Here is a 27,890-nt window from a genome sequence, read left to right on the forward strand (position 1 = left end):
ATTCCTGAGGTCCCCAGAAATGAAAAATCCCAAGAAGTGACCCCATTTCAGAAAGAGCACCCCCATACAAACATTTTAAGTGGTGGAAAGGATACTTTTCAGCAAACAGATGTCTCATAGCAGGCAGTAATACTAGAGAAAAGATTTCAAAGCACACATTTGTAAAAATAAAAAATTACTAGCAGACCCCAATTTTTGCACTTTCACAAGGGGTTAAAGGAGAAAATGCACCCCAGTATATGTTCTCCATGTTATCCCCTTTTATCAAATACCCCATATCTGCTTGTAGCCTGATGTATTCGCGCATAGCAGGTCTTTAGAGGCAAAGTGCAAAAACTTTTTTTTGTAGGCCTGAATAAACAGACGTAGATTTTAGCTGCTATGTCGCATTAAATAAATTCCTAAGGTCCCCAGAAATGAAAAACCCCAAGACGTGACGCCATTTTGAAAAGTGGACCCGCATACGAACATTTTAAGGGGTGGATAGGGCACTTTTGACCTAACAGGTGCTTCAGAGAAATAAATATGTAGTGGTTATTGAAAAGTGGATATGTAAGCTATGCAGACTAAATCAGAGGTATAAGGTGGTAAAATTACAGGGTACATCAAGGATGAAATTAATGCTTCATGGATGAGTAGTAGATTCTAAAACACTCCTGCATGCATATGCCAGGTTTTTCAGGGCAGAATTCGCTATGGTAAATGGTGTCTTTCCTTATCCCCCTTTTGGAACACACCCTGCATCTTTTTTGGGTCCTTCCCTTCATTGCTGTCTGGGGGACTTGACCTGGAAAATGTGTGGCCTGCAGATTGAAATAGCAGGTACGCATTGTACATTGCCACCTGTACAATGTGTACGGCCAGCTTTTTGTACCACACTTTAGTTTTTTGTGTGGCACTGTAGAACTTCATCTGAAAGATCAACCCCTCCCATGGGCTTATTGTAGTCTAAGATGCAAACTGGTTTGGGAACAGTGTTTGTGGTACCTTGAACATGAGCAGGGGAGCTGGTATTTGTGTGAATAGTGGTCAGTAAAAGGACATCCATCTTGACCTTGTACTTAACCGCCAGCATGTTCTCAGGGAGGAGAGCCCTGCTTTCACCCATTTTCAGTGGTTGCCCTACCAGGGATCTAGGGAGGCCTCTCTGATTTTTGTGCACTGTGCCGCAAGCCACAGTACTTCTGGCAGTTAGGGACATGAATAGGGGTATGTTGGTATAATAGTTATCCACATAGAGGTGGTAACACTTATCCAGCAGTGGGTGCAGCAAGTCCCACACAATCTTTTCATGGGGTAGCATTGTGGGGTTTCTATGCTGGAATATTTCCCTTTATAAATGCAGAACTTGTGGGTGTACCCGGAGCTACTCTCACAAAGTTTGTAAATTTTTATACCATACCTTGCCCTTTTGCTAGGCAGGTACTGGCGGAATCTAACCCTCCCTTTGAAAAGTAACAGGGACTCATCTACACATACGTTTTTATCAGGGGTGTACAACTAAGCAAACTTGGTATTAAAGTGATCAAGGACAGGCCTAACCTTGAACAGACTGTCAAATGTCGGGTCATTTTGGGGTGGTCACTGTGTATTGTCGATGTAGTGTAGAAATTTCCGAATTGACTCAAAACGCTTCCAGGTCATGGTGTTACTGTTAATTGGAGTCTGGTAAAAAATGTCCGAACTCCAATATTGTCTGACGTTTGGTTTCTTTACTACACCCATATGCAGCAAGAGTCCCCAAAATGTCATAATCTCTGCTGCACTTACTGGGGTCTACCCTAGGGGTCTAGCATATGGTGAGGTAGGGTTCTGAGCTATAAATTGTTGGGTGTACAAATTGGTTTGGGCCACCATTAAATTTACAAAATCTTCAGAGAAGAAGATTTTGAAAAAATCTTGTTCTGTGAAGCCCGCACTGTCTATCTATATTCCAGAGTTGGCTACAAAATCCAGAATTTGGGGCTAATAATCGTTAGGGGGTGGGGTCCATATGGGGTCACTCTAGGGCGCTGCTACCCTGGGGCACCTTCTAGAGGGTCCCTCATCAGCGGATGATTATGATGATGAGGGGGTAGAGGAGTAGAGGAAAGTGGCATCCTCTTCTCCCTCACCTCTTCTCCCTCACTTGTTATAAATTTGAAATATAGAGAAAAGAGTAGAAAAAAAATTGCTGGATGCACGCACAAACCTACACTAACACTACTTAACTAAAATTGATTTCTATATATATGGAGATTTATATATATATATAGATAAAACTAACTACACGAAAAAGAAAAAAAAACTGAGCAGACCGGTCAGAAAAATGGATATTTCTGATCAGCGCTCAGCAGGTGCAGGACGAACACACGCACATAGATATTATGTGCGTTCAAAAATCTACACTAACACTACCTAACTAAATTTGATATATATATATATATATATATATATATATATATATATAGATATAACTAACTACTTGGAAAAAAAACTGCACAGTAAACTGAGCAGACCGATCAAAAAAATGGATGCTTCTGAAACTGAGCACAAAAGTGACCAGTAAAAAATTGGTACTTATTGGTGCTCAGGGCTGCAGAACGCACACAAGTGGACATTTAGTGCGTTGGTGCAGACACTGCAGTATAAAAATTTACTGCAGATACAAAAACTAGCTAAACATTAACTTATATATATATATATATATTTATATATATATATATATATATATATATATATATATATATGATTCTAACTATTACTTCTTTAAAAAAAAAAAAAAAAAAAAAAATGATGGAAAATATATATATCTGTGCCAAAAAAAAGAGCCCAGGTGCTGAGCAGTGAAGTACGGACAGATCAGCACTTGGCATTCATAGCTCGCACACAGAAAAAGTGGTGCAGAGCAGGAAAAAAAAAGATAAAAGTGACAAAAAAAGTCAAAATTTATTCGCTGCAGGGAAAATTGGACGGGGAGGGGGGAGGGGGGGAAGAGGGGGGATAGAGACAGGGATTAGGGCTTGGGAAGGGGGGTGGATTAGGGATCTTGTAATTCTGCTGCAGAAAAAAAAAAATCACTGCAGCAGATGTTCCAGATGTTCTTCATCTTTTATACAGGAGCAGTAAAGGCAGTGAAAGCTGTGATAGAACCAAAAATCCCAGCAGATCGAGCACAGAGAAGCACAGAACCTCTCAGCATGCAGTCACCAGTTAGAGTGGCTGCATGCAGGGATGTTCTGCCCTTTCCTGTGCAGCTATAGCGCTGCCATTGGCTGGAGCGTTGCTCCAGCCAATCGCAGTGGTGGCAGGGGACTCCAAACACTGGTATTCCTTGCCTAACCTCAGAGGGGACAGGTGCTAACTTGTTCAGCACCGTTCACCTCCCCCTGACTCCCCCACCCCCGCCCCGCCTTGCAGCTTACATGTGCTTCCGGCTCTGCGATGTGCCAATCTTCACTGATCGGCCAATCGCAGCACACGTAGCTGCAGGGGGGCTGAAATACCTGATGGCTGCCTGTCAGTAAGAGCAGCTCTCAAGCTCAGGTCCCCCGCGATTTTCACCCAGAGCCTGGCGGACCTTGCACCGTACATATATGGCGCTGTTCCTTAAGTCACTCGGTTGCGCCGTACATGTACGGCGCTGGTCCTCTACGGGTTAAAGGCACAGTATGTGAACTAGGTAAATGCACCTATATATTAGGCAGCCTGTTTACAATGAGTCTTATGCATAGTAAGTCTATGTATAACAGAACAGAGTAAATATAAATGGAGCCACAGATGAACTAGGTAAAAACGCCTATTGAGACTAAGTCTGATGCACAGTAAGTCTTTATAACAGAATGCATTAAGAATAAATGATTACACTGATTCTGCACTGCAGTCTCCCTGTGTTCTTCCTATGCTCTCCCTACAGTGTATAAAAACTCTCCTTACGATCTCCCTGCACTGTCCCTATCCAATATTCTACAATTAAAAGCTTTGTTAACCACTGTCCCTAGTGCTTGGCATTTCTGTCCCTAGATGGAAACGTTCACTCTCATTTACACTTTCTCCCTTCAGACAACAGTATTCTGGGACTTGTAGGTAAGACTGCAGCAATATGGGAAGGAATTTTGAAACAGCAGCAGACATTTTTTGTGAATATAGTAGAGAGAAAAGACATATGAAGAGGATAGACCAGCATAAGGAAGCCAAAAAGCAGACCTGTAGCAAGGATGAAACAACAGTAGGAACATACTTATAGACATATCTTTAGGTTTAAAAAACGGGAGTGTTTCTTTAAAAATTATCTGTCACCAAAATCTTAGACTACTATCTGCGTTAATATAAGAGTAGTACTGCAAGGAGTCAAGATCACTATTTATTTTTATTTTCCTACTGGTATCCATTCCCTTAGCTGTACTGAAATACATTGTCAGGACCGCTGAGCATTTGTACCGGAGTCCTCTCCGTTAGGTTAGTGCTGCACACCAGTCCTGACAATACAGATGTAGCAGGGTTAACACACAAACTCTTAATTCAAATTTCTTAACTCATCGCATTATTTTGAAACAAAAGCCATTGAAAAACAATTGAAGGTGTTTGCTTAATGCATTTAGTTTAGATAACACATCTGAAAAAGCATATGTGTTAACCCTACTATATCTGTATCTTTCAGTCCAGTTTTGAATTCTAAAAGTGGGCTAAAGGAGGGCAGTAGAAAAATAAAAATGGTGATCTGAACTACTTATCTGCAGTACTACTTATATAGTATTGAAGATAATAGCTCACTGTCGTGGTGATTCCTTTTAAACATAGATTTAACCAACTCTAATCAAATACTACAAAAATAACAGTTTTTCTCATAATTGTATATACTAAATATGTATAGTTTTCAACTTAACACCTGTGGTTTTTAATATGATACAATAATGCAACTTTCCCAGAAGAGGTGCACAGGGGAAGCAAAGGCTAAACTGCCTTACTGAATTATTCATTTGGCGATGATATTCTTTATTTATGAAGCATGCTCATAAGCATTCATAGCATAAGAGAAATCACCAAGTGGTCCCTTGGACAAACAGATTTTTGTTCACACAGACTATTTTCTGTTTCTTTACTAATATATTCAGTAAAATGATTGCATTGCCTAGAACAGGGGGATAAGTTCTTTATATTTTACAGATGAAATGTGAATGTAGACAAAAATTACATATATGGAAGATATCATCAGTATATCACATTATTGTGCAAAAGTGAATTTGCTTAGTTTTCCAATGTAATAATCAAAACTGATTTTATGCATAAAGAAACATAAAATAAACATATAAATTACTCTTTTTAAGTTATTGTTTACTATATCTTAAAACAGATGATCACATACTTGTGAAAAAGTTACAAGTGTCATGTAGTATTTATTGCCTTGGTTGTGTCAGCAAAGACATCCTACAAGAATTACAGTAACACTGCAAGCCAACACCTGTCAGTGTATGATGCCTGGTGTGGAAGACTTGCAGATATTAATGGTCTGAAGGTGTCAGATTTGAAGACCTGTGAAGTTGTTGACAGCCTGCAGGCCTTCAGAGGTCCAATTTGATGGCAGAACTCTGAGCCTGCTTCTGTCATAAGTTATGGAACAGTGTTAACAAGGCTGGAAACCAACATGTGTCAAGATGACTAAACAACCCACTTTAGAGGAGATGTAATCATGCAACAATTAATATTGAGCTGATTCTTATATGAATTTATTCAAAATCATGTATTTTCTTTTTACAAACCTGATTAAAAATCTGGGTAACCTACAGTATATAGATAAGCAATATTAAACAAAATAAATATTTATATTGTAAGATAGCATTTATACCACTTACCATCACAACTAGGCAATGCATGGTTCCACTGGTGATTCTTTTCACAAACTAATGGTTCATCATCACTTAAAATATATCCAGCATCACAAGTAAAGGTCACAGAAGAGCCAATACCAAAGTGTTTTCCATGGCGATGACCATTTACCGGTATTCCTGAGTCAAGGCATGAGTCCAGTTCTAAAGTGACACCTAAGATACATAAATTAATAGAGGAATGATAAACTTACCTAAATCTGGGTTTACGTACAGAGATACATTATTATTTCATGTCGCCAATTACTGTACAAAAAAAACTGAGTGTGTTTACAATGGATTGCTGCAGATTTGTGATGTGGTTATTGAATATGCAGTATTTAAAGATATAACATGTGAAACCACGTTGCAAAACTACATTTTACAGAAAAAAGCATGTGGTTTTTCCACACGGTACTTTTTTGTGTGCACCTAACATGATCAGATTATACTGCCTAATCTGATGGAAGTTTAGATGTACTCTTGCTCTAGAGCATCCCAGACCTTCTGTAAATGCAAGTAAGTACAATATATAACCTTCATATGAATTGTCAGTAGCATTATGAATGTTCGCGAAGAATAAGACCGGCACTCTTATTCTTCGCGAAATTATCTACTGGGATTCCTGCCCGCAGACTCGTGCACCGCCAAATTCTTCGAGCAGTGCCGACCTAATTTGGATTATAGCATTATGAATGTGTCATGCTAATGCATTTATATATCTGTTCATAAAAGTAGGTTCAACCACTAATAAATATGTTCCACGTGCCCTCTATTTAACCTATCTGTCCTTGGATAAATAAATACAAAAAAAAAATCTAAATCAAAGTAATTTATGGAAATGCTAGGACAGACTGCTTTAAAAGGACACTTTTAAGAAGCAGTTTGGAGGCTCAGTGGTAAGCATTGTTTTTATTGTCTTACATTGCCAGGCTCCTGGACTTGTATCTGGTTAAAGGCAACATCTGCATGGACTTTCATTACTGCCCATGTTTGTGTGGGTTTCCTCCAGTTGTTCCAGTTTTATCCCACATTTCAAAACATACTAATTAGGTTAATTTTGAATTTATATATTGAGTCTTAACAGGGGCTTATGTGGGTGGCAAAAATCTCTGTACAGCTCTATGAAAGCAACACATGAATAAATTAAAGGGAACCTGTCACCGGGATTTGGTGTATAGAGCTGAGGACATGGGTTGCTAGGTGGCTGCTAGCACATCTACAATACCCAGTCCCCATAGCTCTGTGTGCTTTTATTGTGTAAAAAAAAAAATTTGATCCATATGCAAATTAGCCTGAGATGTGTCATGTACGTGAGATGAGTCCAGCATGAAGGAGCCCAGCACTGCCCCGCATCCTCAGAATCTCCTCCTTGCTCCCCGACGTCAGAAAGCCAGAGCGTCGTAATCTCGCGATGCGTGAGCTAGCGCATGCGCAGTTCCTTCCCTGAGGCTGATGCCAGCACAGGGTAGGAACACTATGATGACACTGCGCAGATGACACTACCAGATAACATTAGAGATGAATGAATTGATTCTTACAAATTCATCAGAGTTCTTCAGTTCCTGTAACGGTAGGAATAGCATAGTCTCTGCTCTTGAACTGCTACTTTGAGCAGCAGCACATGCAAAAGATTGTCAGCCAGAAGCCCAGTCAATCAAATGGCAAGGTGGAGTCTCATGACCAGCTGGGACAGCCCCTTGCTACTCAAGAACTTTTTGATTAATGAATAGATTTGCTCATTTCTAGATAACATTTTCCTCACAAAAGCAGTAAAATAACATATAGGAGATTTATCTATTTATCCCTTTCTGATGTCTCACTTTTATACTGCCTCATACCCTGTACTTGAATAAAAAAAAAATCCCAGGGAGACACTATGTGCAATATTTGATCATGAGAATTTAAGATGCTAGCAAATCAAACTTAATTGGCTTTTTACTAACTCCCTCTCTAGTCAACTGGACAGTGCATAATCAGTTTTGAGGCACACTTCCTATATAAGACATTTCACTGTAATCATGGGATTATGAATAAGCAAAACATGGATTAGACTACTGGAATACTGTAAGCAGGGAGAGGAAATAAGAACTTCAGTTCTGTTAATCAGAACCAAGCAACCAACGAGAGACTCAAAAAATATTCAAACCTGAGGAGATTTTAGCAGCCCACTGCATTACTAATTATGTCACGAGGCGTCGGCTTCACGTTCCGCCTCCTCAGTGCCACCAGTGCCTTGCGGCTAGTACTGAGCGAGGAAGTGCACTGCGTTCTCGTCTCCGCAGCAACGGGGGCGGGGAGGATCCGGCTGCACTCACCTCCTTAGCGCGGTCGGCGTCCTCCAATCCCATGGCAACTGTAAGGAGTCAGAGCGCCAAGCTAAGCACTCGGCGCTCGGCTGGTTGCAGGGAAATGAGTCATGTGGTGCTGGCCACGTCACATGACTCCTCTTCCCCACTATATATACAGGCAACCTGCTGGACACAGGTTGCCTGTGAATAAGGTCCTATCCAGTGTTCCTTGTATGAGTCCGTGGCTTCTGACTCCCGACTCTTTGATCGTCTCCGTCCTTGCTTGCTCCTTGTGTCTGCTTCGCATTTCCTGTTTTTTGACTTTGGCTTGTTTTTGACCCTTATTTGCTAATCCTCTTGTACACTAGTTACCTTCAGGTTCTGACTCGGCTTGTTGACCATTCTATGTTTGTTTGTCTTATTTATCCCTCCGCATTCACCAAGGCTAGGGAACGCCGCCCAATTGTGCTCCATTACCTAGGACGGATAGTGCAAGTAGGCAGGGACAGGAGTGTGGGTGGAGTCAGTGGTGCACCATCCCCTCCCCCTCTTTGTGACAGATTCACAGTCCCACTTTACCACTATGAATCCCCTGCAAAATCTGACAGATCATGTCCTGAACCTGGCCAAGGTTGTTCAGGAGCTAGGAGAGGGGTTACAAGTTCAAGAAGCTGGCCGTAACCTCACTGTCTCCCCTCCATCCGCCTTACAGGTGGAACCCCACGTTAAACTTCCTGAGAGGTTCTCGGGGGACCGCAAAAGTTTTCAAACCTTTAAGGAGAGTTGCAAACTATATTTCAGGCTGTGACCCCATTATTCTGGCCTCAGGCCACAGCGAGTGCGAATTATAATATCCCTGTTACAGGGTTAACCCCAGGAATAAGCATTTTAATTACCCCCTGGCTCGCCGTGTCTTGAGTCAGTTGACAAAGCAACCGTAGCAGAGAGTCAGCTGAAAGCTTTGGTGCAGGGTGACCGACCGGTAAAGGAATACTGTACTCAGTTTAGAAAATGGTGCGTTCCATCTGGTTGGAATGAACCTGCTCTCAAAGGTCAGTTCAGATCTGGTTTGTCTGAGACTAAAATATATGCTTGTAGGTTATCTTTCCCCTGAGACCTTGGAAGAGACCATGACTCTTGCGGTAAGACTGGACAGACGCATTAGGGAGAGAAAGCGGGAACATTTGTTTTCTTCCCAGGTTATGTCCAAACCAGAGGTCTGTCCCGTGGGAATCAAGTCCCACATCTTTTGCTGATGAACCCATGCAGATTGGTATGACCTGAAGAGACCAATGCCGTCGCCAAGGTACATGTTTTTACTGTGGCGACTCTGATCATTGGATCCAGCAGTGTCCCAAAATCCCTCCTTCCGGAAGACCACCCAAAACTGAGGGAGCTATTAACAAGATAGTCCCTGGGGTGGTTAAAAGAAAATTATTAGTACCGGTTACTATTTCATTAGGGCCTAACAAAGGTTCAGGTACAGATCAAGTTTTACACTCCCAGAATTACTTTAACTGTAGGGGTGTGCCATTCTGATAATTGCTTTCTGTTGATCTTGGAAAACTTACCCGTTGATGTGGTGCTACGTATGCCCTGGCTCCAATTACATAACCCGGTGATGAATTGGGCCAGAGGGAAGGTTGAAAAATGGGGACATAAATGTGATTCTTGTTTATCTTTTGTGCAAGCAGGGGTCTCAGCAGAATCCAAGACATTACCTCCATTCATCGAGGAATATATGAATGGAGAGCTTACCCCCCATAGACCATATAACTGCGCTATTGAACCAGTGGAAGGGTTTAGGTTTCCTAAAGGGTGGATATATAATTTATCTGGTCCTGAACGTAATTCCATGAGAGATTATGTTAAGGAAAGTCTTATTAAAGGACACATTCGACCCGCTGTGTCTCCTATGGGGCGAGGTTCTTATTTGTAAAAAAAAAAAGGACGGAGGCCTTAGACCCTATATTGACTATCGGAAATTGAACAAGATCACCTTTAAGAATCAATATTCCCTTCCTTTAATTCCCGATCTGTTCAATCAGGTTCTGGGGGCTTCATGGTTTTCAAAACTCGATTTGAGAGGAGCATACAATTTAGTTTGAATTAAAGAAGGGACAAATGGAAAACTGCTTTTAACACTCCGGAAGGACATTTTGAATATTTGGTCATGCCTTTTGGGCTTAGTTATGCTCCTGCAGTTTTTTCAAAATTTCAGGGAATTTATTGGCAAATTTATGATTGTGTATCTTGATGATATTTAGATTTTTTTCTTCGAGTTGGGATTCTCATGTTATGCATATCAAACAAGTACTAGTAAAAAAAATCAGCTATCTGCTAAGTTAGTAAAATGCATTTTTGGGGTACAAAAAATTTGTATCTTGGCTATGTCCTCACTTCACATGCGTTTAAAATGGATCCTGGTAAGGTACAAGTTATTTTAGACTGGGTGAGACCGTCATCTCTGAAAGCCTTACAGCGCTTTTTACGGTTCTCCAATTATTACCGTAAGTTTATCAAATTTTTTTTGGTAATTGCTAAACCCTTGACCGATCTTACTAAGAAGGGGGCAGATCTTTCTAACTGGCCTTTGGAGGCAATTGAAGCCTTCAATACCCTTAAAAGATCTTTTAGGATAGCCCCAGTATTGATTCAGCCGAATCAAAAGAAACCTTTCATATTGGAGGTGGATGCTTCTGAGGATGGGGTGGGAGCTGTTCTTTCCCAGGGACCCTCTAACCTCACTAATTTAAGACCTTGTGCATTTTTCTGCCGGAAGTTCTTTCCCACTGAGAGGAACTATGATATTGGTAATCAGGAATTGTTAGCCCTCAAATGGGCTTTTGAGAAGTTGAGACATTTTTTAGAGGGCGCCAAACATTGTATCACTGTTGTCACTGATCATAAAAATTTGTTGTTTCTTGAGTCTGCAAAAGGGTAAATCCTTGTCAAGCTAGATGGGCATTATTCTTCACGCGCTTTAACTTCTCTATTACTTTTAGGCCAGGAAGTAAGAATGTGAAGGCTGATGCCTTGTCTCGAAGCTTTTGTGCATTTCAAACCCCTGACATTCCTCCTGAACCCATCTTACCAGCTAATATCATTGTGGCAGCATTATCTTGCGTCTCATATTGAGGCAGAGCAACATCTGGCTCCGGCAAAGACACCTAAAGATATGTTTGTTCCTGGGTATTTCCGTTCCCGGCTGCTTAGTGAGTGTCATGATTCTGTTTTTTGTGGGCATCCCGTTATTGAGGGCACCAGAGAACTAGTTTCCAGGTTTTATTGATGGCCCACGTTATCTAGGGATGTCAGGTCTTAAGTCTCTGCTTGCGAGGTATGTGCCAAATCCAAAACTCCAAGAACGTGTCCTGCTGGTGAATTACGACTACTACCCATTCCTAGTAAACCCTGGTCACACATTTCTATGGATTTCATTACTGAGTTGCCACCCTCTGAGGGTAAGTCAGTGGTTTGGGTAGTAGTCGATAGATTCAGTAAAATGGTACACTTCGTTCCTCACTTGCATGGAGTTTCTGAAATCATTGTGTCTGACAGGGGTGTCCAGTTTGTCTCCAAATTTTAATAATAAATAATATCTTTATCAGCTGGAGCTCTGCAAGAAGAATCAACTTTTTCCAAGAGTCATGTCATCTCATACAGTTAACCAGAACCTTTCTCTGAGCAGCAATTTTAAAACAGTATTGTCTATAAATGGGGATGTCTAATTTGACTGAATCATGAGAGGTGTGTGTAGGGGGGATTTATTATATATTGGCATTTTACTCTGGTCTATGATATCCCTTGTGCTGCCAGAGGATGCAACTACAAGTTAGCCCACTAAAAAGTAGCCTACCTCCAGCGATAGCATGACAAGATGAACGAGCAAGTGGATTGTTTTTTTTTCCATATTACCCACAAGTCAAAAAAAGATGCTGAAAGTGGTCCTGTTCAAATCTATGCATCTTTGGGCATGTCAGATTATGTTGGCTGATACTGCTTGTGATGCTGCGGATAGTGTTTGTGATGTTTTCCTGGAGTTCATCCAGGGGATGTGGATTATTAGTGTACAACTTCTGTTTTAAATTTGCCTATAGATAAAAATCACAAGTGGACAAGTCTGGGCAACTTGGTGGCCATAACGACTTGCTCACAGTTTACTCCTCCTTAAACAGTCTATGAACCTGTGCCAGTGAGCTCCATGAGGTATGTCATATTGTCCCATCTTGTTGGAAAAAGCAGTACATTTTTTCTTCTGCAGCATCACTGTTGAAGAGCTTCAATTTAGTATCTGCCAAAATCATCTGACGTGCCTAAAGATGCATATACAGTACATGAACGGGTCCACTTTCAGCATTTTTGTGACTTGTAGGTGATTAAAAGAAAACAATTCACATGCTTGTTCATTTTGTCATATTATAGCTGGAGATGGGCTACTTTTCCGTGGGGCATCCTGTAATTTATGACAAGGCACAGGCCTAAATTTGGTGTATCCTCAAGCAGCCTGGGTGTATAGACTGAAATCTATGGTGGCTTCAGGTTGCCATAGATTTCAATTTTCTTTTACAACATTGGTCCCACTCCCTCTTTGTCTTCATCATGCCCCTTTCTTGGAAAGTGTCGAGGGTTATGTAGAAACATTACTTGCAGTTACATTTCAGAGAAATGACGTTTAAAAAGTCGCAAACAGGGGGTTTGCTACTTTTTTATGCCAGAAAACTGGGGTGGTGGAATGACAAATTCCCTCCATGGTCTATAGATGACACTTGAAAGATGGTTCCCTCCTTCTGAGGTGTACTGTTTTACAAGCATACAAAATAAAATTGTAAAAAAATATAATTTTAGAATATTTTAAACATTTAATTAATACTAGCGTGACTTTTTATAGTCTACTGGTTAATGTTTGAAAGCAATTCTATTCAATGTCACCATTTCAGCAGGAAATTCACTATTAAACCAGGCACACTGTCTTGTAGGGCTAGCTTAGCTAAATGTGGTGATAACTTTTACTTAGTGATTCTGGTAAGAAAGTACCTTCAATCCATAGGCAAATAAACAGTTAAGTGAACCGGGAGCAGGCCCAGCCATCCTGTGCATCTTTGCAGGAGGAGCTAGAATACACAGAGTGGATCTTGACCCACACCCATATGCATTTAAAGGAGCTATCCCATGATTTACATGTAAAAGTTAAATCAGACATTATATTGCCTGATGATCTTTTTTAACAAAGCTACAATTTTTTGTGGGACAACCCCTTTAACTGCTCAATTGCATATGGATTAATAGTACCGTTTTTCAGAATGAAGCAACTGATAGTTAAGTGAAACTTTAGCTGAGCTAAACTTATAAAACACTGTGCCTGATTTAACACATTTTTTAAAATATTCACAACATAATTAAATTATCCTTTTAGGATTTTTTTCAGTCTTTTGATCACAAAACAGACTACAGAATAGTTTAGCACAAACCTGCTTTATTTCACAGACAACTACTCTAGATGATGCTGGCTCCAGTTATTCCATGTAAGCAGATTTAGTAAGAGAGTTCTATGCAATGCAGTATAATGTTTCTATGTAATATCAATTTCTACTCATTAAATAGAATTTACCACACAGTAAAAATGATTACTTACTTTCATATCGAATTAGAAAGCCAACATTGGAACGGCTATTATCAGTTGTGAATAGAAGATACATATAATTTCCTGTGCTAATGAGAAATTGTGGCGCTTGTGTTCCATGATACTCTCCAATCAATGGTGAAGAATTGGCTGGGCCATCTCGTACTTCAAGAATATCATAGTTTACTTCAGTCTGAAATCTGAGTTAGGAATGTAATTAGATATTAGTCATGCATTTCTTGGCATCATTATACAATAAATCTGCAACTCAGACCAATTTATCGTAATTTACTGGTGAGCCATATTTTGGGCCAGCATAACATTACAGTGCAAAAAACAGAATGAAAGCAAGAAAAATTTTAATTTTTAAAATGCTTTGTGGTGAAGAATTAGCCAGTCAATTATGACTCAATATGTTGGAACTAGCTCTCAGATTTGCAGTTCCATAAGGTTTACTAATTAGTAAACTTAAAGTGTAGCTGCCATTTCATTTTTTTAATATAAATAAATAAATAAATAGCACAAGTGCAAATAAGAAAATTTGTAATATATCTTATATATGACAGATTCTTCTCCTTTTATCAGACTATTCTCCTGCTCCACTCCTCTTAACTAACTCTCAATTCACTTGTCTTCAGTGAAGATAGACTGCCTGCTTACTGAAGGAGCAGACTGCATAGAAGTTGAGGGGAGGAGAAGGAGTAGGAGGAGAATGAAGGTGTTGCTTGAGCCATGCACAGACACAGTGAGACCCAGACATAAACTGCCGCTGACTTTTAAGTGATTTATTATCTTAACTGCTGGATTCATGTCTAAACTGTTCAGTACGGTTGCTTTTGAGGTTGGACAACAGAGAGTTAGGAGGCAGGATCCTCTGGTTCTCCATGTGTAGTCTATGGGCAGACATTATTTCAGTTAGTCTCTACTTACCATATAAAAAAAATAGAATTACAGTCAGATTGCAGAGGAAAAACTGTCATATAATGGCCAGAAATAGTGCTATTCCTCATGAACGCCTGTTCTGAAAAATTACCATAAAAGGAGGTTATACCTTAAAAGGGCAAGCTATAGAGCCACTATAGAGCCAAAAGCCACACTGACATGCAGTTTAACATAAAATGTATGTGTTTTTTTTTTAAATATCTGTTAATGCCAATCATGCTCTCATGGAACTAAAATCAAAATATAATTTAAGATACTCTTTGAAAATCACTTGTCATGGCGTGAATACAGCTTCTATACAGACCTTTGTGCATTCATGATTACAGAATGCAGAAAATAATAATTTAAACTTCCACAAACTCCAAATTTGTGTATTGAACATAACTAATTACTTATGTTACCTGAGTTTTGGAGTGTATTTAAGCTTGAATTATTAATTGTTGCAGGATCCTACCAGCAGCACTTCCCACATATAAAGAGTGCTAATATTTACATCTTATTTAGAATACAAATAAATCCAATGTAGGATAATACTGCAGTTATATATCCTTTAACCACCTAACAGGTTTTTCCCAGCTCTGCTGGGACTTTGAGAAAAGCACTTAACAGTTCAGCCATAGCAGAGCTTGGGCAGCAGGGTAAAGGGGGGAGGGCTTCTTTAGCTACTCATATCTCGGGATTGGTAGCAGCTATAGATATGGGCCTGGTCATGTTTGAAAGCGGGCATTCCATGCACCATAATTGCAGCATTATCTCCATAACAAGTGGATATATAGCTGTTAGAAATTGAGTCAGGAGAGAAGGTTGTAAAGCCAGCTTTTACTTTCACTCTCCACTATATTCACTGTCATCCAAATTTCTAATAGCTACCGTATATCTTCAGATGCTTTGAAGATAATGCTGTGATTTTGGTCTGGTTTTGAAGCATGGAATTCCAACTTTCAAACAAGACCAGGCACATATCTCTGCTACCAATCCCCAGATATGAGCAGCTAAAGGAGCACCCCTCTTAAAGGGCTTGTCCCATCTCAGACAATGGGGGCATATCGCTAGGATATGCACCCATTGTCTGATAGGTGCGGGTCCCAGCAGTGGGACCCACACCTACAATGAGAACGGAGCAGGGAAATGAATGGAGGGTGCACTGCGCATGCGCGGCCGCCCTCCATTCATTTCTATGGGGCTGCCAAAAATAGCTCAGCGATGGCTCGGCTATTTATGTCTGCACCATATAAATGAATGGGAGCAGGGGTCGCGCGTGCGTGGTGCGCTCCTATTCACTTCTATTGGAGAAGCGCTTGGTGGTGGACGGACCCCGGGAAATCCGGGGTCCTCCAGCCACAGCTCTCCCCCGCTCCGTTCTCGTTGTTTCGTGTGCTAGCGATATGCCCCCCATAGTCTGAGATGGGAATACCCTTTAAGTCTGGAGAAGAAGGGGGGGTCAGTTAGGGAGCAGACAGCCTACAGGAGGAAAGAAAAAAATAGATAAGTTTACATTATCATATTCGTACTGACCCACAAAATAATTATGTTATTTATACCACACAGTGAACACCGTAAATTAATGTCCCATAATAATGTTAAATTGCTGCTTTTTAGCTTTCCCCTGAAAATAAATAATGAAAGTTTATTTAATATACTACCGTATATGTCCCAAAATGGTTCCTAAAAAAAAAATATAAGAAAAAGTAAATAGTTATGACTGTTAGAAGACTAAAGACAAATGTTAGAGGTCCTTAAGGCTAAAATTAGTTATGTTCAGTAGGGGCTTAAAAATGTAATTGTGTTACTAGTTGTGCGCCAACCTAGTGTTGGGTGAGCATGCTCGGCCGAACACTATTTTGACTCGAGCATCGTGATGCTCAGCACAATTGCGGTGTTCGGGCCGAACACCGCGTGTGCTCAAGCGCGATGCTCGTGTCTCCTCCCAAATGTTTGTTGGCTGCTACACAGCCAATAAATGTGCGGGGAAGTACTGGCACTCACTGTAATGCCGTAGCCTTGTTGGTTACTGGCAGTACAGTGAGTGGCTGGCCGGAACGCCCATAGCACCGATGACATGTGGTTCGGCTCAGTCTTAGTCAGGGCGAGCTGCAGCATAAGGGACAGATAGTGTAGGCACAGGAATTGTTTTTATTTTTTAGGAAGGGTTTAGTCTTGAAAGGAGACCCAAAATTCCTTTTAAGGACTATTGTTTTATCTGGGTGCAATATATATTTTTGGCGCAACCTGCTCTAAATTGCGTCCAATTGTTTAACCTCTGCTGACAGTGACACAACCTACATCTTTTGTGTTACATTTGCGCATCCAAAATATCTGACATTCATCGCAATTGTTTGGCCTTGCTGACAGCGACATTACCTGCGCTACATATCCGCTATAGCGTTTGTGCATCCTAAATATCTTTTACATTCAGTGTAAATTTTTCGCCGCTGGTGACAGTGACATTACCTGCGCTACATCTCCTGTATAACGTTTACGCATCCTAAATATCTTTTACATTCAGTGTAATTTCTTTTCCGCTGGTGACAGCGACATTACCTGTGCTATATCTCCTGTTTAACGTTTGCGCATCCTAAATATCTTTTACATTCAGTGTAATTTCTTTTCCGCTGGTGACAGTGACATTACCTGCGCTATATCTCTTGTATAACGTTTGTGTATCCTAAATATCTGTGACATTCAGTTACATTTTATATCTGCTGGTGACAGCGAAATTACCTGTGCTACATCTCCTGTATAACGATTGCACATCCTAAATATCTTTCACATTCAGTGTAATTTCTTTTCTGCTGGTGACAGTGACATTACCTGCGCTATATCTCTTGTATAACGTTTGTGCATCCTAAATATCTGTGACATTCAGTTGAATTTTTTATCTGCTGGTGACAGCGACATTACCTGCGCTACATAGAAACATAGAATGTATCGGCAGATAAGAACCATTTGGCCCATCTAGTCTGCCTAATATACTGAATACTATGAATAGCCCTTGGCCCTATCTTATCTGAAGGATGGCCTTATGCCTATCCCATGCATGCTTAAACTCCTTCACTGTATTTGCAGCTACCACTTCTGCAGGAAGGCTATTCCATGCATCCACTACTCTCTCAGTAAAGTAATACTTCCTGATATTACTTTTAAACCTTTTCCCCTGTAATTTAAAACTATGTCCTCTTGTAGCAGTTTTTCTTCATTTAAATATTCTCTCCTATTTTACCTTGTTTATTCCCTTTATGTATTTAAAGGTTTCTATCATATCCCCTCTGTCTCGTCTTTCTTCCAAGCTATACATGTTAAGGTCCTTTAATCTTTCCTGGTAAGTTTTGTCCTGCAATCATGTATAGTTTAGTAGCTCTTCTCTGAACTCTCTCCAAAGTATCAATATCCTTCTGGAGATATGGTCTCCAGTACTGAGCACAATACTCCAAATGAGGTCTCACTAGTGCTCTGTAGAGCAGCATGAGCACCTCCCTCTTTCTATAAAGAGAGGCATTACCAGTAGAAAGAGGGAAGTGCGCAACGTTTGTGTAACGTTTGCGCATCCTAAATATCTGTGACATTCAGTGTAATTTATTTGCGCATACACTTACAAAACCTGCGCTTCTGTACGTGTGACATGTTTGCAAGTATATATGCCATTTAATATGCTCAAGGTGAACAGTAATGGACGGGGAAGTGGCCGTGCTGCTGATGGTGCACGCAGAGGCCGTGGCCCTGGGCGTTGTGAAACTGTGCCTGCTGCCAGAGAACAAGAAAAAAAATCATCCACGATACCTAGCTTCATGTCTGACTTTGCAGGGTAGTGCAGGACACCACTCTTGAAGTCAGACCAGAGAAAACAGGTGGTCAGTTGGATTGCAGCAGATAATGTTTCCAGTCACTTAAGCACCACCCTGTCTTCCACCAAGTCCAGTCTCGGCAGCCAAGAGTCTGCTCAACACAATCCTCACCCTGATCCTCCTTCCTCCTACCTTGGAGAGTCTGGGCAAACAAGTGATCCCACACTAAGATATTCCGAGAAGCTATTTTTTGTGCCATTTCTTGATTTGGCTCTCTCGCCAAGCATGCTTGAAGAAGGACAGATCTTGTGCCCTGATTCCCAAACTCTTGAGCATCCCCAATCAGAAAAAGATGACGATGGGAAACGGCAATTAGTGTTTCATGAGGTGGATGATGATGATGAGACAAAGTTGCCAATAAGTCAACGGCAATTAGTGTCTCAAGAGGTTGATAATGAGGATGAGACAAAGTTGTCGATAAGTGAGGTTCTTGTTAGGTCAACAAGTCAGGAGGATGACCAGAGTAAGGAAGTGGAAGAGGAGGTGGTGGACGTTGAAATCACTGACCCAACCTGGGAAGGTGGCAAGCCGAGCAAGGACAGCAGTACAGAGGTAGAGGGATCCGCAGAACCGCAACAGGCTGGAAGAGGCAGTGGAGTGGCAAATGGGAGAAAGCAGGCCACACCAAACAGGCCCGCAACAGTTCCCCAGAGCACCCCATTGCGGCAATCTCCCTTGCCAAAGGGTAGGTGTCGCAGTCTGGCACTTTTTTGAGGAAAGTGGGGATGATAAAAGAATTGTCATTTGCAACCTGTGCCATACCAAAATGAGCAGGGACGTGAACACTAGCAACCTCACCAGCATGATCCACCACATGGCATCAAAGCACCCTAATAGGTGGGCCGAACGCCTAGTTCCACAACCAGTGTCTGTGTGTCATACCACTGCCTCCTCTTCCCCTGTGTTATGTGCTGGCCAATCCACTGTCCAAGATGCAGGCAGGATACCTCCTGCCCTGCACCTGGACCTCCGCAAGCACCATCAGCTACTGACACCAAGGATAGCGGGCCCTATTTCCATCAGGATTTACGCCAGCACCTACATTAGTGACTGCAACCCCCTCTTCTCCTCCTCCAACTCCTCCTCCACTTCCACCTCTGAAGTCTCATCTTGCAGCACCAGTCAGCCATCAGTCAGTAGCTTGAAGCAGTGTAGCACTGTAGTGGGGAAGCGGCAACAGGCCGTGCTGAAACTAATTTGCCTAGGTGACAAACAGCACACCACCGCAGAGCTTTGGCAGGGTATAAGGGACCAGATTGAGCTGTGGCTCTCGCCACTCAACCTACAACCAGGCATATGGTTGTGTCTGATAATGGCCGTAACTTGGTGGTGGCTTTGGAGCTCAGCAAGTTCACACACATCCCATGCCTAGCCCACGAGTTCAACTTAGTGGTTCAGCGGTTTCTCAAAACCTACCCCAATTTTCCCTGAGCTACTGTGTGAAGGTGTGCCGCGTGTGTGCCCATCTCTGAAAGTCAACTACAGCTGCCGCCGCTCTGGCAACGCTGCAGCAGCGCTGGCAATTGCCAGCTCACCGACTGTTGTGCGTTGTGAGCACGAACTGGAACTCCACGTCCCACATGTCACATGTCTAACCTCTGTAAGGTTTTAAGAAACTTTGAGGAATCAACACAGATGGTGAGCGGCAATGCCGCTATTATCAGCATAACCATCCCACTTTTATGTCTACTAAAACGCTCGCTGCTCACAATGAAGGCTGACACTTTGCATGTGGAAGAGTGGAAATGGGGTAAGACAGTACACAGGGTGATAGTCAGACCACCCTCAGTTCGTCTCCTTAGCGCAAATTGAATGATGATGAGGAGGAGTAGGAGACGGTTGCCTCCGCTACAGAGGGTAGTACCCAGAGCAGGTTTATTTAATCTGTTTAGCGTGGATGGACCGAAGAGGAGGAAGAGGATGAGGAGATTGAGAGTCATCCTCCTGATGAGGACAGCAAAATCTTGTCTGTTGGGTCTCTGGCACACATGGCTGACTTTATGTTATGCTGCCTTTCCCGTGACCCAAGCGTTATACACATTTTGGCCAACACCGATTACTGGTTGTTCACCCTTTTCGACCCCCGCTACAAAGAGAACTTCTCATCTCTCATTTCTGTGGTGGAGAGGACTAGCAAAATTGTGCAATACCAGAAGGTCGTTGTGGAAAAATTGCTCCAAAAATTTCCAGCTGACAACGCTGGCTGCAGAGTACGTAATTCCTTGGGCAACCGAGGAGGGGAGACGAGGGGAACACACAGTAGTTCCAACAGAGGCAGGGCAACACTCTCCAAGGCCTGGGACAGTTTCATGACACCCCGCCAGCACCCTTACCCTGATGCGCGGTCTATTGTCACAAGGAGGGAAAAGTTTTGTAAGATGGTGGAGTACGTAGCAGACCGTGTCAGCGTCCTCAATGATCCCTCTGCCTTACAACTATTGGGTTTACAAGCTGGACACGTGGCACAAACTGGTGCTCTACGCCATGGAGGTGCTGGCTTGTCCTGCCGCCAGCATTTTTTCAGAGCTGACAGGTTGACTCCTATCAAAATGAACAAGGCCTGGATTGCCCCTGACTTCTCTACTCCACCAGAGGAAAGCGGCTGAACATAAAGGCACTTTAAATTTGGCTTTAATGGTGTATTGAATACACTGTATTCCCATGCACCCCTTCCGCCACAAAAAAAAGGGTATATAGTTCAATCTTCCTTTCTCGTCCTCCTCCTCCTCCATCATATCAACATGCTTATTAGGCTGCCCTCGCTCCTAATATTTTAGAGGGTCAGCTCAGCAGGCCCTCGCCCATAATGTTTTAGATGGTCAGATCAGCAGCAAGCCCTCACCCCTAATGTTTTAGATGATCTGCTCAGCAGCAGACCCTCACCCCTAATGTTTTAGAGGGTCACCAGCAGGCCCTCGCCCATAATGGTTTAGATGGTCAGACCAGCAGCAGGCCCTCGCCCCTAACATTTTAGATGGTCAGCTCAGCAGCAAGCCCTCGTCCCTAATGTTTTAGATGGTTAGCTCAGCAGCAGACCCTTACCCCTAATGATTTAGATGGTCAGATCAGCAGCAGGCCCTCGCCCCTAATGTTTTAGATGGTCAACTCAGCAGCAGACACTCATCCCTAATGTTTTAGAGGGTCACCAGCAGGTCCTCGCCCATAATGTTTTAGATGGTCAGATCAGCAGCAGGCCCTCGCCCCTAATGTTTTAGATGGTCAGCTCAGCAGCAGACCCTCACCCCTAATGATTTAGACGGTCAGATCAGCAGCAGGCCCTCGGCCCTTATGTTTTAGATGGTCAGCTCAGCAGCAGACCCTCACCCCTAATGATTTAGATGGTCAGATCAGCAACAGGCCCTCGCCGCTAATGTTTTAGAGAGTCACCAGAAGGCCCTTGCTCCTAATGTTTTTGAGGGTCACCAGCAGGCCATCAATCCTAATATTTCAAAGGTGTGTCTGATGCCCTCCTTTATGTGTGAAAAATGGTGTATTGGAGTGCCGGATCCTTGTAATTTTTGGCAGCCCTTTCACTTAGTGCACAGGCTTTATGAGTGTAGGAGTCCCACTACATGAACAATTGTACCACAATGTGAATGAGGCCCTCTTTTATGTGATATACAGGTTGTATTGGAGTGCCTCTTCCTTATAATTTTTGCCAGCACTTGCACTTTATATACAAGTAAATATATAGGAAAGAATGTTTCCTAACAATTTTTCCTCTAAAATAGATTTTATCTTCGGTTTTGTGTGTATTATTGCCAGTCTGTAAAAGTGGCGTACTACTGGGACAACATCGTTTCCCAGCAGCGACCTGAGAGTCCAAGATGCATCCAGAAATCCTCCCCATGCTATTTCTGAACCATTTCAGTGGTGTTTCCATCAATTTCTGACCTTTTCCTGTGAACCAGACACCCTCCCCTCTTCAAAGCAGGGGGTGTCTGGTTTAATGCTCTGTAGAGAACCCGAGCATGCCAAAGTGTTCTACTCGAGCACCAGAGCACCCAAGCACTTTTGTGCTTGATCAACACTAGTGCCAACATTATTTATTTGAGACACACATACAATAAAAAGTGAAATTTTCTGGAGTGTTTTTTCAGTTGTAATGTGACTGTTAGGAGGTTACTCAATCTCTTACTTCATGCTTTACTAGTAATTCTAAGTAAGCCAAGATGATTCCATCATTCCGAATGAAAACATTTAAAGGTTGATTTATCAAAACTGGTGCAAACAGAAATAGGCTTAGTTGCTCATAGCAATCAGATTCCATATTTTCATAGCTCCTTTAGAAAATGAAAGGCTAAATCTGGTTTCCATTGCACCAGTTTTGATAAATCTTCTTTTTAGACTCATATTTATCAAGGAATAACTAAATTAAAAACAAAGGACGGAAGGTATGTAGAAGAGAATAAAGGGCTAGCCGACTGCCTTAATGAATACTTCTGTTCAGTTTTTACAAAAGAAAAAGGAGAAGGACCTCCACTAGAAAGGATGACTATTAAATCGTTTGATGCATGTATCTTTACAGAGGAAGATGTTCTAAGTTTGCTGTCTAAGGTGAAGACAGATAAGTCACAGGGGCCTGATGAGATACACCCAAAATTATTAAAGAGCTTAGTGGGAGCTGGCAAAAACCGTTAACAGATTTATTTAACCAATCATTAGTAACAGGAGTCGTCCGGAAGATTAGAAATTGGCAATGTCGTGCCCATTCACAAGAAAGGTAGTAGGGAGGAATCGAGCAACTATAGACCAGTGAGTCTGACATCAATAGTAGGACAAATAATGGAAACCCTATTAAAGGATAGGATTGTGGAACATCTAAAATCCCATCGATTGCAAGATGAAAAACAACATGGGTTTACTTCAGGGAGATCATGTCAAACAAATCTTATAGATTTTTTTGACTGGGTGAATAAAATAATAGACAGTGGAGGTGCAGTAGACATCGCATATCTAGATTTTAGTAAGGCTTTTGACACTGTCCCACATAGAAGACTTATCAATAAACTGCAGTCATTGAGCATGGACTCCCATATTGTTGAGTGGATTAGGCAGTGGCTGAGTGACAGACAACAGAGGGTTGTAGTCAATGGAGAACATTCAAAACAAGGTAATGTTACCAGTGGGGTTCCACAGGGATCTGTACTGGGACCGATTTTGTTTAATATCTTCATAAGTGATATTGCAAAAGGCCTCGCTGTAAGGTTGTCTTTTTGCTGATGACACAAAGATATGTAACAGGGTTGATGTTCCTGGAGGAAACGCCAAATGGAAAAGGATTTAGGAAAACTAGAAGAATGGTCAGAACTCTGGAACCTGAAATTTAATGTGGATAAGTGCAAGATAATGGCACCTGGGGCGTAAAAACCCAAGGGCAGAATATAGAATATTTGACACAGTCCTGACCTCAGTATCTGAGGAAGGGATTTAGGAGTAATTATTTCAGAAGACTTAAAGGTGGGAAGACAATGTACTAGAGCAGCACGAAATGCCAGCAGAATGCTTGGATGTATAGGGAGAGGTATAAGCAGTAGAAAGAGTGAAGTGCTTATGCCGCTGTACAGAACACTGGTTAGACCTCACTTGGAGTATTGTGCGCAGTACTGGAGGCCATATCTCCAGAAGGATATAGATACTCTAGAGAGAGTTCAGAAAAGAGCTACTAAACTAGTACATGGATTGCAGGATAAAACTTACCAGGAAAGGTTAAAGGACCTTAATATGTATAGCTTGGAAGAAAGAAGAGACAGAGGGGATATGATAGAAACTTTTAAATACATAAAGGGAATCAACTCGGTAAAGGAAGAGAGCATATTTAAAAGAAGAAAAACTACCACAAGAGGACACAGTTTTAAATTAGAGGGGCAAAGGTTTAAAAGTAATATAAGGAAGTATTACTTTACTGAGAGAGTAGTGGATGCATGGAATAGCCTTCCTGCAGAAGTGGTAGCTGCAAATACAGTGAAGGGGTTTAAGCATGCATGGGATAGGCCTAAGGCCATCCTTAATATAAGATCAGGTCCGGGGGCTATCCATAGTATTCAGTAGTATTGGGCAACCTAGATGGGCCAAATGGTTCTTATCTGCCGACACATTCTATGTTTCTATGTTTCTAATGCACTTTCTAACTTTTTGATGAAATTTTGTGCCAAAATAGTGGCTAATCTGATGTGTGACTGTATAAATGGGAGAAGGAATTAAGTCATATGATCTGGATGGAGGAACACATGGAAGATGACATGTGCTTTGAGGAGCACCTCTTGACATTTATAAACTGATGGCTTTAAATCAAGAAAAACGCAGACAAGCTGCCACCACACCGACCCTACGACTGCCCTATAGAACTGTTGCCCGGGGCCGAAATACCCTTTGGCAGTATCTACTCCCTCTCAGAGCCTGAACTCAAGGCTCTGAAAGCGTACCTGGACGAGGACCTGAGGAAGGGGTTCATCCGGCCCTCCACCTCCCCCGCGGGAGCCCCCTTTTTCTTCGTAGAGAAAAAAGACTCCTCCCTGCGTCCCTGCATAGACTACAGAAAGCTTAATGACATAACCGTAAAAAACCGGTACCCGCTCCCACTGATTTCCGAACTCCTTGAGAGACTCCGGGAAGCGAAGATCTTCACCAAACTCGACCTTCAAGGGGCCTACAACCTCGTCCGAATCCGCCCTGGGGACGAATGGAAGACCGCCTTCCGGACACGTTATGGTCATTTCGAGTACCTGGTCATGCCTTTCGGACTCTGCAATGCTCCCGCCACCTTCCAGCACTTCATTAACAACGTCCTCAGAGACATGCTGGATCTGTTTGTAGTCGTTTACCTGGACGACATCTTGATCTTCTCTGAAGACCTCGAGCAGCACCGCGAACACGTCCGCAGGGTACTGCAGAGACTCAGACAGAACTCTCTCTATATCAAGCTAGAGAAATGCGAGTTTGAGCGAACCACCACTCAGTTCCTCGGATACATCATCTCCCCAGAGGGCCTAAGTATGGACCCGGGGAAGGTCCAAGCTGTGATGAACTGGCCCGTTCCGAAAAACGAGAAGGAGATACAAAAGATTCTTTGGCTTCGCCCACTTCTATCGGAAGTTTATCCGGAACTTCTCCAAGGTCATAGCACCAATCACCCAACTCACCAAGAAGGCAGTCCCCTTCTCCTGGACACCCGAGGCCCAGGAGGCCTTCACCAAGTTGAAACTCCTTTTCACTTCTGCCCCAATCCTAATCCACCCGAGCCCCGAGCTCCCATTTACAGTCGAAGTGGATGCATCAGACTCTGCGGTGGGGGCAGTTTTGTCACAACGGACAGGGGAGAGGATGCTATTACACCCGTGCGCATATTTCTCCCGCCAGATGTCCCCCTCCGAGAAGAACTATGACATCGGGAACAAAGAACTACTGGCGATCAAGGATGCCTTCTCCGAGTGGAGACACCTGCTGGAGGGAGCCACTAACCCCATAATCGTACTAACTGACCACAAGAACCTCGAGTTCATCCGCAGCGCTAAGAGACTCTCAGCCAGACAGGCCAGATGGAGCCTATTCTTTTCCCGCTTCAACTATCTCATCACCTATCGCCCTGGATCAAAAAACGGCAAGGCTGACGCCCTCTCCAGAATTTTTTCCGAGCCCTCACAGAGTAACAAGGGCCAAAATAACATCTTACCCGAGAGAAGGGTCGTAGGGGCCACCTACTCTAAAGAACTCCTGGGCACAATCAAAGAAGGATACGAAAATGACCCCTTCCTCGCCCACCCCACAAGGAATGTCAGCCTTACGTTTAAGAACGGTCATTGGTTTCATCAGGACCTACAACTATATGTACCAGAAATCGCATGGCTCGAAGTGCTCAAACTCAACCATGACTCCAAGCTGGCCGGCCATTTTGGCACAAGAAAGACCCAGGAGCTTCTCTCCCGCTCCTTCTGGTGGCCAACATACAAGGAGGACATCAAGAGGTACATCTCCTCGTGCGCGGTCTGTGCCCGCAATAAGACTCCTCGTTCCTCCCCCGTGGGTCTGTTACAACCCCTCCCTATTCCCTCCCGCCCCGATCTCCATGGGGCTCGATCTCCATGGACTTTGTGGTAGACCTTCCTCCTTCAAAAGGTATGAACACTATCCTGGTCGTGGTCGACCGTCTCACCAAGATGGCCCATTTCATCCCCTACAAAGGCATACCCACCGCCAAACAGACGGCCGATCTAATTCTCAGAGAGGTCTTCAGGCTGCATGGGATCCCGGACGACGTGGTCTCCGACCGAGGCGTACAATTTGCCTCAAAGTTCTGGAAGAACTTCTGCCTGGCGCTTGGGGTTAAAGTGAACCTTTCCTCCGCTTTCCACCCTCAGTCAAACGGGCAGACTGAGAGAACTAATCAGACCCTAGAGCAGTACCTACGCTGTTTCAGCTCCCACCTGCAGGATGACTGGCTTGACCATCTCCCCGCGGCCGAGTTCGCCTACAACAATGCTGAGCATAGCTCAACCAAGCACAGCCCCTTCTTTGCTAACACAGGCTCGCACCCGGTGTTCATTCCCCACCTGCCCGTCGCCTCCACCCTCCCAGCAGTGGCCGAACGCCTAACAACCCTACAGGAGGCACAAAAGAACATTATAGACAACCTCCAGCTCGCCCAGAGGCGTTTTAAAAGGGAGCAGACAGACGTCGCAAACCCACCCCGGGCTTCCATGTGGGAGACAAGGTGTGGCTGTCCACCAGGAACCTCAGATTGAAGGTCCCCTCCAAAAAAGTTGGCCCAAAGATACATGGGTCCGTTTCGGATCACCGCACAAATCAACGAGGTCACGTTCCGGCTCGACCTTCCGGACTCCATTAGGGTGCACCTTGTCTTCCATTGCTCACTCCTCAAGCCATACGTGGAGAACACCTTCACAGGCCGCCACTCGCCCCCTCCACCACCCGTGAGGGTACAGGGTGAAGAAGAATACGTTGTCGCAAAGATCCTCGACTCCAGGATCCACCGGGGAAGACTACAATACCTAATTGGGTGGGAGGGTTACCCTCCCGAGGATAACTCCTGGGAGCCAGAAGAAAATGGCCACGCCCCCAGACTGGTAAAAGAGTTCCACCAACGGCACCCCGGTAAGCCTGCCCCTGCGGTGCCTGGAGGTCACCTTGGAAGGGGGGGAGTACTGTCGGGATTCGAACCCGTGACCAGCCACATCCCAGGCGGTAGCACTGCTTACTAGGCTACCGTCCTCTCTGGACATTACTCCCTGAAACCTATTATGTAACCTCAGTCTTGCCAAGCCTTGCTCATCACCCTTGATTCCCCACACCTGGTACTTCCCTATATAAGTCCAGCCCCTTGCACTCTAGC

The 27,890-nt window shown here is 43.1% G+C and overlaps 1 protein-coding gene across 1 annotated transcript in view; it reads right to left on the reverse strand.

Annotated features, from left to right (window-relative positions):
• Positions 1-27,890, reverse strand: part of CSMD1 (CUB and Sushi multiple domains 1) — a 2,494,699-nt gene that overhangs the window by 964,471 nt on the left and 1,502,338 nt on the right. Inside the window, exons 17-18 of the mRNA XM_040430026.1 lie at positions 13,770-13,957; positions 5,832-6,020 (exon numbers count right to left, since the gene is read on the reverse strand). Of these exons, the coding sequence (XP_040285960.1) occupies positions 5,832-6,020; positions 13,770-13,957 (377 nt within the window). The remainder of the gene's footprint in view (positions 1-5,831; positions 6,021-13,769; positions 13,958-27,890) is intronic.

The sequence above is a fragment of the Bufo bufo genome, chromosome 4 (assembly GCF_905171765.1).
Source record: "Bufo bufo chromosome 4, aBufBuf1.1, whole genome shotgun sequence".
In the NCBI taxonomy this organism is placed as follows: domain Eukaryota; kingdom Metazoa; phylum Chordata; class Amphibia; order Anura; family Bufonidae; genus Bufo; species Bufo bufo.